General features: G+C 37.0%; 1 protein-coding gene across 1 annotated transcript; it reads right to left on the bottom strand.

The window, feature by feature from the left end:
- Nucleotides 1-250: 250 nt before the first annotated feature.
- Nucleotides 251-3,076, bottom strand: LOC120011411 (homeobox-leucine zipper protein HAT5-like). The gene is made up of 4 exons (XM_038862519.1): nt 2,804-3,076; nt 2,306-2,439; nt 1,608-1,847; nt 251-1,011 (listed from the first exon to the last, which is right to left on the bottom strand). The coding sequence occupies exons 1-4, from the start codon at nt 2,889-2,891 to the stop codon at nt 631-633; spliced, it is 843 nt and encodes a 280-aa protein (XP_038718447.1). The 5' UTR covers nt 2,892-3,076; the 3' UTR covers nt 251-630.
- Between the last annotated feature and the right edge of the window lie 10,228 nt (nt 3,077-13,304).

Genomic DNA, 13,304 nt, shown 5'->3' with positions numbered 1-13,304 from the left:
CTATCTATGCACAAAGTCTAACCTAAACTTGCTACTTTTTGTAGGCTATGTACGTGCATTTGGACTTCAATTTACGTTGTGTGGGTAAGTTTTGACTCAAAACACTACAGCAAACTTTCATTGGCATACCAAATATCAAGTGATCAGTGGAATCTGTCAAAAGGAGCAGGTTTGGGGAATCAATGTGTCCAATCTGATTGAGGTCTTTTTGGGTTGTAATCCTTTCAAATTTGGGTTAGATCCATTGATGTTGGTTTTCACCATTTGTTTTATTATCATACAAATTCATTTAACAAAAGGCATACACTGGGAAAGGTTGTGCAGACAATACATGAGAGAATCAGACAATCAGTCCCAGTGGTGGGGGTTCCTGGACCCTACAAGCTACAGCCAGTTCAATACATGCCAACCCTAACGCCATTGACCAAAAACAGTCTATTTTATTCACTTAATTAACATATATGGGCACCAGATCCTTTCAGGATAAGCCCATCACCAACAGCCGACCACATTACTCTTTTCTTTTCTCTCTTTGGTTATAACTAGTAAGTAGTAACCAAATACTATTGCAACAAGAAATAACACCGAGTTATTATTAACATTACAGTAACAAGTCCAGGAGCTGCTTGCTTAAGACCACACCCACCAGCCTAAAGGCTCTCCCTCCTCATGTTGTTGAGGCTCCGCTGCTGCAGCAAAAACATCAGAGAAGTAGCTCCGGCCATCATCGCTCCCATCATCGTCCTCTGAGTGGAACCCATCAAGAGGAGCCACACATCCAACGTAGTTGTCATTAGGGAAGTATGAATCTCCACTATCCACAAGGTGGGGACCTTCCTCATCCACCACCGCACTCCCATTGCTGCCGGAGCTCAGGCGGTCCTCAACCTTCACACTGACTTGGAGGGCAGAAGCATTAGCTATACCTACCGGATGTGAGTCAGACTCCTGACCTAGCGATGATGTAATGGTTGCTTCTTTGGCTTCAAGTTTCTCGGTCAAAGAGGCCACCTGCAATTTAAATATTTACCATAACTCATAAGAGTCTTAGTCAAGATTGCTTTTTTTCTTATGAACAAAAGAGTCCAAAGGCATATTTTGAGGAAAAACTGAGAAAGCAACTGCGATATATTCGATCTTATCTGGCTCTAAAACTCTCTTATATCAAGGTGGGGTTAAGAATGGATGCTTGTTTGCATACGCATGTTTGTTTATAATAAGGTCGAATCTCATAGGTACATGTATGACCCACTTCACAGCACAGTTCCCTATCATATATATTAAGCTATCTGTACACAAGAATATGGATAAAGCCACACAAAGCTATCCCATTGAGAAAATTACCCGATCTGTCTAGAATCTAGATCCATCCATTATTATACTTTCATAGCAATCTCTAGTGGACAAAAGAATAGCATTTGCCTATGGTTATATTGACAAGTTTGCATATAACTTACTTTCCCCAACCCTTCAAGTCACAATGTACTGGTCAAGTGATCATTCATCCTATCTAGTACGGTAATCAAAACATGTGCATGGAATCTAAACAAATCGCAAAGATCAACAAGAAGCATATGGAAGTATGAGAAATCAGCTGCGAAAAATACCTCAGACTTGAGATTTTCATTTTCCTTGACAAGGGAGTCATAATTAGACCGTAGTGTGTCATAAGAAGACTTGAGGAGATCATAGTCCCTCTCAAGCTGCTTAGTCTTCCACCGAGCCCTACGATTCTGGAACCACACAGCCACCTGTCTTGGCTGCAAACCCAGATCCTTAGCCAGTTGGCTCTTTCGCTCGGGCTCCAGTTTGTTCTCCAACTCAAAGCTATTCTCCAGCAGATGCACCTAAATTAAAAGTAACCCACAATAAGTTAAAAGTTAAAACGCATGCCTCAAAAGATAAATCATCAAGTACAAATTCTCAACACCTTTGACCCTCAAACAAACTTAAAAGCTATGAATAAGGTGAGATTATATGCTAGCTTAGCTTATAATCTCAAAAGAGCATAGATAGATTGTCATCCAATTCACATGACATATGCTTATTCCCTTCGTCTTTCCTTTTCCACGTAGCTAATAACACTATTATGGTGAAGTATAGAACTAAAGTTAATGGGACAAACCTAACTTTACTAAAATGAAGGGAACTTGATGCTGATAAAAATAAGGAAATGTTGGTACAAGATGTGTATATGCCAAATCTAGAAGGAATATGTTGGTTTTGGAACATATAGATTTGCATTAGATCCATATTAGGCCCGCACTGCAAGTGGAGGTGGCTGCTAGAGTCAGTAATCACTAACCTGCTCAGCAGTGAGGCGGCGTTTCTTCTCCGGTGACTGCTCATCGTAGTATTCCTCTTCGAAAAAGTCCTCCGGTGAGCTGAAAAAGAGCCCCCTCTTCGAGCTTTCCTCCATGTTCATCATTGATCTTGGCCCTTCAACAACCCCAAGCATCATAACAATCAAATTTCAGATATGTAGAAACTTAAATCAACCACATATTAACAAGAGAAATAAAAAATTAAAAAAAATGAAAATCGGACCGGATATTTTGGAAAACTGTTACTATCTAGCTGAATCTAATCAATTTCCCTACGTTAAATGCTCAATTAAGTGTTGATACTTGAACATAACTAAACAATCGAAAGATTTAAAGAAAAGAAACTCTATTGCTCTTTTTTTTCTTACTCTCGCTCAAGCCAAGTCTACCAATACAAACTGATTAGTTCCTTACCCTATATTTTCTCATCAACCAAACAGAAGATTGCATCTGAGATAATGACAGTAAAGAGAGGTCACCTCGGAAAACGGGATCTCTTTTCCCTAGGACCAACATGTTGCCTTGGCAAGCTGAGGGATCGAAGAAAAACCGTCCGGCTGACTCCATCTGTGCAACCTTTTAGCCCTCTCTGTACCTGAATTTGCACGTGCGTGTATGTATCTGTGTCCAGATCTCGCCGGCGAGGACACAAGAAGAATTTATAGTAGGGGAAGTGTATATTTGTACAGAATAAGTACAGAGAACAATAAGTTAGAAGATCATGATCTTGTGGCGGAAGAAGCTGGTACTCCACAGTAACCTCGCCGGAGTCTCCAACGGACAGATACAAAACCCCATCATAACACCACCAACCTTACCCAGAATTTCCTGATATACTAGAGAACAAAATTACGAGATAGCGCCTGTTTTAGGTGAACTAGTGTACAAATTGAGATCAGAAATTCAAAAAATCTCCATTGAAACTGGAACGGAGAAGCTTCTATAGAAAGGGGGAAAAGAAAAACGACAAACCAGTATTCACCGGTGGTCGGGGTTCCGGTTACGGAGCGGGATTGGAAGGCCTTGCGAGTGTCGTACGCAGCAAAAATTTAAGTGGTCAGGCGGGTTTTATAGCGGATGACGTGATATTGAATGACTTAAATAGCCTTCTGATCTGGAATTTTGTGAATATAAACGAGGGTATTTTTGGTTGATTGCGGTTGGGAATTTTTGGATATTATCGTTCGTGGAAGCTGTCCACTAACTTGCGCCGCGGGGGACTAACGCTGCAGATGAATAAGAGCCGTTGGATTTAGAGGGAAAGGCACAGTGTGTTGATTCCGATTCCATGCTTTGGGGTCGGAGTATGGATAACAAAAAAATTGGTTCTAAATTAGTTTTGGGTCGGACAAGATCACGTATTTACGAAATATTTATGTGTTCGAATCGTAATCCTGATTGAATTTTGGGCGTACTTGACTGACCAAACCCGAATCAGTTTAAATTCAGACAAGTACATCGAATAATAACTTAATCAGAGTTAGGGTTTAGACAAGTAAACCATACAAAATTTATGTGTTTGGACCCGAACAATATTTTAAATCAAACAAAATTTTTATGTTTGAACTTAGATTTCGGACAAATTCGATCATCCGAACGGACAACACTATCACTCCTAGATCAGAGGATTGTTGGAACCAGTTTGGGTCAAATTGTTGGGTTAAGGTTAACGGTTAGATTCGATATTGTCATGCTAATTAGGGTTTCTTGATGGTCTCATAATTTTACAGGGTTTGTGGATATATGGAAAAATGGTATTTTCTTCCTACATATCCGAAAATTGATAGTTGTTTGTATTGATGCGTATTGTAGACGAACTACCATAAGTATTTTGCCCTCTTTCGGTTATAAGTGCACATGGTAGGGTATCCAATATGAACATTTCTATTGCCAAATATGATAGTGATCTTATATATATATATATATATATATATATATATATATAATGTAATGGTTAAGTCAACTACACATTGGTAGATTATAATAAGATGGGGAACTTTGGTGCCATGCACTTAAAGAGACACAATAATAGATCGCAACCACAACTTCTTCTTCTTTTTGAATTGGCAAAATAGTACTTTTCATCCCTCAATTATTGATCGGGTTTCATTTTCGTCCCTTAATTTTTTTTCTTCCCTTTTTCGTCCCCCAATTATAGGAAAGTACCATGTTTATCCCTCGAATAAATCCGGTTATTGAAAAATCCTATGTGACATCATATTATTTGTCAGATAAGGTATTTCCCAACCTTAATCTCACTTGAAAGGACGAAAATGATACTTTTCGATAGTTGAGGGACGTAAATGGGAGGGAAAAAAAGTTTAGAGACAAAAATGAAACTCGCCCTATAATTGAGGGAAGAAAAGTAACTTTTTGCCCTTTTGAATTATTTTCTTCCATTATTTGAATTTGCCACAATACTACATAGTAAGGCTATAAATGGATCAAATTCAGACAAGATGGTGTATTATTATTCATATGATTAGCATATTGTAGGGGTCAAAATGGGTATCAGATGGCATATGGCCTATGCTAAAAGTCATCAGCTCAGACTGCCCATGACCCAAGCAAACACGAGTTTAATAGGCCCACGACCAATGCATCTACAGGTGCACGATCTAAGTATCCATAAGCTTAAATAGGCCCACTGCCTAAATAGGCTCATGACATAAAATAGGCCCCCCATATTAAATAACATCTTAAACATGCACACGACCTATTCATTGGTCTAATGGGCCCATGGCCTAGGCAAGCAGAAACAGGCACAAGGCCTCATCAGCAAGCAAGCACGGTTCCAAAGTCCATTTCAACTCAACAGCCCCATGTTGGCACAGAGGCATGACCCAGCGGCCAGCGCAAGCCACCACTCCATGTACCAGTTGTGAAGGCAGAATTCGACCTTGGGCCACTCTTGAGCCGCTCACCGATCTCATCCCTAACGTCAAGCCGCGATTTAGGATTTTCTATTGATGTGGCCTACAGCGTTCCACATGCCCTTGATATGGTCGCATAATCATTTGGGTTCTCCAATTAGCAAGATATTTTCACTAAGAGCTCTCTTTCTCTCTCTTAAATTTCTACTCTCTAAATTCTTAACCACATTGCTAAATTGATTGTCGGAGGCTCATCGACCAGCACAACACCGGTGTCACAATCAAGGACCTTCACAATAGTCATCTTCTCTCTAGACTTTTTAGGTTGTTGGTGGCCTCCATCGACACATCATCAATCGTAAACCTGACCATCTACACATATTAATATATCCACATCTGACGAATAAATCGTGCATAGATATAATATAATAATTATCATAAGCATATATCTGTAATGCTAATTAAATCAAACATAACTTTGATTAGTTAACAGGAAAAAAAAAAGGTTTAGGCATTGCAATTTAAGAGGTTAGGAAAAAACAAAGAGAAATTTTATTTGGAGACCATCAAACTACTAAGTTTACACCACTTATTCCAATCTTATACGTTTACATTAAAATTTTTTAAGTTTACACCCAAAATTTAATGAATAGATCAAAATGCAACTTTACTTGTAAAATATTAGATAAGAATTTGTTAAGTTTACACACATAAACAAAACCCACCACCCTTACCAATTCAAGCATATCCACCCTTACCAATTCAAGCATATACTCGCGTGGAGTACATGTACGGTTTAAGTCTGAAAAATTTCCTCAAATTTGTATATCTAATTTTCGATATGTGGTTGTGATAATTTCTCGAACAAGGCGGTCAATTTATTGTTACATAGCATCTATGGGTATCTATAGTTGTTCTCCATGTGTTGATTGTGTGATTATATATTCAAATTATTATCAACAAACCATGCCTGATTGTCTCTCCGAGAAACAGAGACATCGTGTAGTTTTTGTGCAAAAAAAAAGGTAATTTGTGTTGATTTTTCCCATAAAAAATGGTAGCTTGTGTCTTTTTTACCATATATTGTGTAGACTTAGTATTTTCTAATTCAATACGTAAATACATATTAATTTTTTATTTTTTGTAAAGGGGTTTATATGTCATTCTAAACAGGGATATGTATGTAAAAGAAAAAATTTAAACAATGTTGTAAACTCAGTAGTTTGATGGTAAGTAGATAAAATTTCTCAAAAAAAATAAAATAACAGAAGTCGAAGGCAGGGGTTTATTTGAACAAAAAGATAAAGTAGGAGGGCTGGCTTTAGGAAAAACAAAGAAAAAGGGATGCTTTGTCACTTGAAAGCAAATTGGAGGGATATCATGTGTGATTGTGAACTTATCTGTATACAAATCTATATTTGTTGTTGGGCGAACAAGAATGAATTTGGGGGATCTGCATCTGTTTAGAGTCTACAATGCATATCTAATGGTGAATATAAAGTTAGACAAGTTTTAAAAATAGAAAAATAAAAATGTATTGTGATGTGGCATAACTTCAAACCGTTGGATTCAAATTATAGACTCTACAATTCGAAACGAATTGTGAAGCCCTCAAATCCAATAGAAATATGAATTCATAAACCATTTGGCGATAACTGAACTGGTTATCTCTCCACATTCTGAGAATAAAGAGTCTCTTCCGAAGTCGGGAATTTGATTCTAAATTGGTACAACTATTTTTAAGTAATTTATGTAGGCCCAAGGCCCAACTAACTTATCTGTCGAATTTGTGTGTGCCTAACCCGACTTGAGTTTGAATTTAGTGAGCTGCCCAAAAAGACACGCGTTTGAGTTGTTCTCGCTTAAAAAAAATAAAGTTATGAATTCATAAGTATTTGAACTCCATAAAATATTGTTCTAAAATCCATATTAATTAATTTCAATTTAAAATTGAAATTTGGTACATACTAGACAGTTGTGACAACTGACAAGATTGATAGGCGATAAAGTGATAGGTGTATCTAAATGCACACAACTTTTTGCTAACAGTACATCTAAATACACAATTATTTTTGCTAAATATACACTCTATTGATTTTTGTGCTGGGACAATTGGTTGGTCACCACAACGTAGTTGTCACATCACCACGTCAGTTGGTTGTCACACACTGTATTGATTTTTGCTAAATACATGATTCACGTGCTTGTCAGCTTGATTTATCTCTGTCTTTTATTTGTCTTTGTCTTCGGTCTGTACATGTGATTCATCAGAGAATCCCATCAACGGTGATGATAACAATTGGACTAAAGTATCACGAGATATACTATAGTATATCATGATGGCATTTGGTTGCTACCTTTAAAAGGCCACTTCGTCACTCAACTTCCTTCGTGGTCCGTTTGATTACATTTCCATGTTCGATTGAGCTACTTTACAAGGTTATAATTATCTTTCCATTCCTTTGTTTCTTAATTGGAAGTTGCATGCTTCTAGTTAAAGTTACTAATTATATTACATTTATCATCTTGCTACTCGTAATGTTATATTATTTGAAGTGAAGCCAAGCATTTATAACTTTTTCCATCGTCTCCTATGTTCTGTATATTTTGGTTTTTTTACCGTGTGTTCACTTTGAACTACTTTAGCCTACCATAAGCATGCTGAGCAAAAAAAAAGTATGAACTTGATAGGTTACCAAGCTAATTCATCATTTTCATTTACTTGCTCCTATACATTGACATTTGTTTTCTGCTTGTATATACTAGTTATATATTTCTTACCCAACCCATTTGCGTTTTTTTTAAAAAAAATAAAAAAAGATTAAATGGGTTTTATTTATACAGTGGTAATGATTAAATGAGCCATACTTTTTAATTTTGGACAAATGTGCAGATTAGATTAAGTTTATAAATTATTGGCTTGCTTTATTTGAGTTTGATAGTCTTAATAAGTTCAATTGGTTTAAAGGATAAATAAAAAAAAATTTAGTTAGCCTTTGATTAAGTTTGATAACCATTTTTAAATGGGTGTTGTAGGGTGGTAACATCTTCCCTACACTTAACCAACCTCCGGACTCAATTTTTATTCTTGCAGATATGGATCATTTAAAAGAAATGAGAGCTTGGGTCGAAGATCTACGATTGTCAAGTAGTAGCTCTAGTAATCAGGTAAACGAGATCCGAACAATGCGTCCACTATTAAAGCAATATACAATGCACGACAGAAGTTTCAAATTTCTGAAAAAACCGATAAATCTCATGTTCAGTCTCTAATGTCATTCCTACACGAGCACATGTACATTTTCTATTATCGAATCGACGATATAACCAACGAGCTCTAGGATTTAATCTTTGCTCATCCAGACTCATTAGAACTACTATTTACATTCCCGCATGTTTTATTAGTGGATGCAACATACAAGACAAATAGGTTCAGGATGTCTCTTCTTGAGATTGTCGGGGTGACTCCAACAAATATGACATATTGCATAGCATTCGTGCTGTTGAATTCCAAGAAAGAGGACAATTATACATAGGCTTTAAGGTGTTTGCAGTCAACAATTGAGGAAAGCGTTGCCCCAAGAGTTATTATCACCGATAGAAAGTTGGCGCTAATGAAATCATGTGCCCTGGTATTTCCTGATGCAAAGAAACTACTCTCTAGATGGCATATATATAGGAGTGTTTTGACAAACTACAAAAGATCATTTCAAGACAATGAATCATGAGATGCATTCTCCTCTTGGAATACGTTGGTGGACTCTGAAAATGAGATTGCCTACGTGTACAATTTATCGCACCTAGAGATAATCCTACAAAACTATGCAGTTGTGGTTAGTTACATTAAAGATGTATGGTTGACACCATATAAGGAGATGTTTGTCTCCGCTTGGACGAATAAGTATTTGCATTTCGGGAACTTGACCACTAATAGGGTTGAGAGACAGCATGCAAAGTTAAAGAAATACCTGGGATCATCACAGTCAAATTTGAGTTCGTAGTATCTTTAATTCATCAGCTCGTCCAAGCTTAAGCCACATCAATCAAGGCTAGTTTGGAGAAAAGTAGACATATCGTCCAACATCAATTCAACACCGATTAATTCAGGGAATTACGTGGTTTTGTTTCGATTGATGCATTGAATCTGATTTTCGAAGAATCTTAGCAATCTAAAGTCTTCAGAGAAGATTTATACACTTGTGGATGTAAACTTCGTATAATCTATGAATTACTGTGTGCGCACGAGCTTTCAATATACATGAATGATAGTCAGCCTATACCACTTGCTTCCATCGATGCATTCTGGAAGAAACTTGACCTATCGTCATGTGTCTCTTAAAGAAGATGACGTCGATTGTACCGTTGAGCTACAAATGTTTGCAAAACAATTTAAGCGTCACTCACGACTAGGAAAGTTCAGTCTACTGCGAAAGATCAGGGAGATAATTATACCCTCAACTACTATAGTACAAATCTTTTTGTTATGAAAAGTACACTTGAACGCCTCTCTTCGAAGAAAAACGCAGACATACAACAAGGTAGACACAGTATTTCAGTGGGACGCCCATGTTTGACATTGTACCTCGAAGCAATCAAGAGACCCACGTTTGGCATTGTCATCCAGCGCTGAACTGGTACTGTTCTATCTAATTCAAAGAAGTTCAGCCAGTTGTGAACACCCAATGCATGTTATTCACTACTAAACATTGCAACATATTCATTCCAGAGTGCGCCCAACTCACCTATCAAGTCAGGACAGATAGTATCCCATGCATATTCCCCAAAACCAAGACAAGTGGTTATCGCCCGAAAGCCTCAATTTTCATCAGGTATTACATCTTGTATAGACCCAATGTAAGGATGCAATATTGGCGGAAACTGACGAACATAAATATGTTCATTCGTAACGTCACTCGATCTGGAACTCCTTTGTGTAGGGAGTGGTGGAGTACTATAGAGGGATGAGCAACTGTGTCTCCCTGGTTGATGAGAATGATGAAATTCGTGGTGTACGAATTGAAACGATTGACGCGAATCTGTATGAGCTATTCCACCTACCTTTTTCATCGAGGACGGGCGTCCAATTGAAATACTGTGTCTACTTTGTTGGTAGGACTAAAGAAAATCATGTTCTACGGTGTCGGGTGCGATAGGATTACAATGAGTATGTATGTCTACTTTTTCCTTCGAAGAGGGGCGTCCACGTGTACTTTTCATAACAACCGGATCTTGTACCATAGTAGTTGAGGGTTTAATTATATTCCTGATCTTTCGCAGTAGACTGAACTTTCCTGGTCGTGAGTGACGCTTAAATTGTTCTGCAAACATTTGTAGCTCAACAGTACAATCAATGTCATCGTCTCTAAGAGAAACACATGGCGATAGGTCAAGTTTTTTTCAGAATGCATCTATGGAAGCAAGTGGTATAGGCTAACTATCGTTTATGTATATTGAAAGCTTGTGCACACACGGTAATCCATAGATTGTATGAAGTTTACATCCTCAGGCGTACAAATCTTCTCTGACGACTTTAGATTGCTCAGATTCGTTGAAAATTAGATTCAATTCATCAATCGAAACAAAACCACGTAATTTCCTGAACTGATCTGTGTTGAACCGATGCTGGACGATATGTCTACTTTTCTCCAAACTAGCCTTGATTGATGTGGTTTGAGCTTGGAAGAGTTGATGAATTAAAGATACTATGGACTTAACGTCCGACTGTAATGATCCCAAATATTTCTTTAACTTTGCATGCTGACTCTCGACCCTATTAGTGGTCAAGTTATCGAAATGCAAATATTTATTCGTCCAAGCAGAGACAAACATGTCCTTACATAGTGTCAACCATACATCTTTAATGTAACTAACCGCAACTTCATAGTTTTGTAATATTACCTCTAGGCTCGACAAATTATACACGTAAGCAAACTCACTTTCAGATTCCACCAACGTATTCTAGGAAAAGTAGAATGCATCCCATGATTCCTTGTCTTGAAATGATCTTTTGCAATTTGTCAAAATACTCCGATATATGTGCCATCTACATAGTAATTTCTTTGCATCAAGAAATATCAGCGCATATGATTTCATCAGCACCAACTCTCTATCGGTGACTAACTCTTGGGGCAACGCTTTCCCCAATTGGTTACTTCATACACCTTAAAGCCCATGTATAATTTTCCTCCTTCTCAGAATTCAACAGCACAAATGCTATGTAATATGTCATATTTGTTGGAGTCACCTCAACACTCTCAAGAAGAGGCATCCTGAACATGTTCGTCTTTTATGTTGCGTCCATTAATAAAACATACGGGAATACACGTAGTAATTCAAACAAGCCTGGATGAGCAAAGAATAAATCCAAGAGCTCGTTGGTTATATCGTGGTTTGATAATAGAAAATGTGTCTGTGCTCGTGTAGGAATAACATTAGAGACTGAATGTGGGATTTATCGACTTTTTTAGAAGTTCGAAACTTCTATCATGCATTGTATATTGTTTTAATAGCGGACGCATTGTTCGGATCTCGTTTCATCAACGATGCCAAGATGTCTCGTGACTACACAAGATTGCTAGACATATCAACCATTATCTCAATTTTAGGCTGAGAACGACAATCGACGTATGGATGCCCTTCCATATATGATGTAGTGGCATGGTTGTGCGTTCCACATAACACTCTTACCATCCAATCATCAGCTCCACATAGTTTCAACCCTCTAAGTCTGAAAGGACAATCAAGCTTTCTCGTACATGTTAGCTTCGTGGAGGTTTTCTTCTTTTTGTACGTGCCACTGCGATCGCATTGCAACAATAACGATGAGCTTCTTGTAACGATGATGAATCCCAAATTACGCTCTGTTTCTTGAACCCAATCAATCAACGATTGACGTGAATCGAACACCTGAAAATAATTTATAAATGTTATAACTTAAAACAGGTTTGCAAAAGATGTTCAAAATAGAAGACAAATTATTTTCCTAGTTGTTATATCGCCTCAGTTAAAAATGAATTTGTAACGTCAACTTCAATTAACTCTTCACAATCATCCGCAAGTTATTCTTCTTTTTTCATTTCGTTTCTAATAATATAATCCCATCAACAATAAATTTTACTTGAGTTTTTGTCATTAATCAAAATATTTTGTGAAACAAATAAGAAATGTATTCAGTATCTATTTTTACCTGATCACTAGAATTACTACTTGACAATCGTAGATCTTTGGCCCAAGCTCTCATTTCTTCCAAATTGTTCATATCCACAAGAACAAAAATTGAGTCCAGAGGTCGGTTGAGGGTAGGAAATATATTACCATCTTACAACACCCATTTAAAAATGGTTACCAAACTTAATCAAAGGTTAAATAAATTTTTTTTCATCATCCTTTAAAAATATAGATATAAATTCTACTTAATCAGTAAAACTCTAAAACATAGAATACTGCCATTGGAAGATTCCTGCTTGTGCTTTAGGGCTGATCAGCCATCAAAAAAGGATATAAGCTATTGTGTTTTCTTTTTTTTAGAAAGAGCAAAAATAACTGATTGAGTCAAAAAGAAAAGATGTTAATTTCCCCTGTTAGGACAGTATTGCAAAGAAGTCTAAAGAGAGAACACTTGTTTCAACAGAGAAAACAAGGAGAGGCGCACAGATTTAGCATAAAGGGTTTTGGCAACAGGCAACTAAGATAAAAAATAATCATAACAAATGAGAAGTCAGGCTTTGACGCCCTACTGAAGCAAATTTACCGTTCATAAACTGTAGAAAGGAAGTCTGTCCTCGAATCTTCCACGGGATTTTTCGTGGTTTGAGTCTTACTTTAACATTTTTTTATCTAAAATAACATGGTTGGTGTGGATTGCTTCCTATTTCTCGTTCAAAGATGAAGTTAAGTAGATGATTAAATTATTTAATTAATCATTGATTTTTGTTCCCATTCAACAGATGGTAGGTCATCCAGAAGATTGTTTATGCTAATCAACTCATGAAGATTATACATTGATATGGCGATCTTATCCCTCCACAACTTTAAACTGTATAGGAATCTGTGCAGATTGGATTACGAAAAAGATAGATATAAAGAAGAAAATCTGATGTAAATGTGA

The sequence above is a fragment of the Tripterygium wilfordii genome, chromosome 12 (genome assembly GCF_013401445.1).
Source record: "Tripterygium wilfordii isolate XIE 37 chromosome 12, ASM1340144v1, whole genome shotgun sequence".
NCBI lineage: Eukaryota > Viridiplantae > Streptophyta > Magnoliopsida > Celastrales > Celastraceae > Tripterygium > Tripterygium wilfordii.
This window is presented reverse-complemented; position numbering and strand designations above follow the sequence as displayed.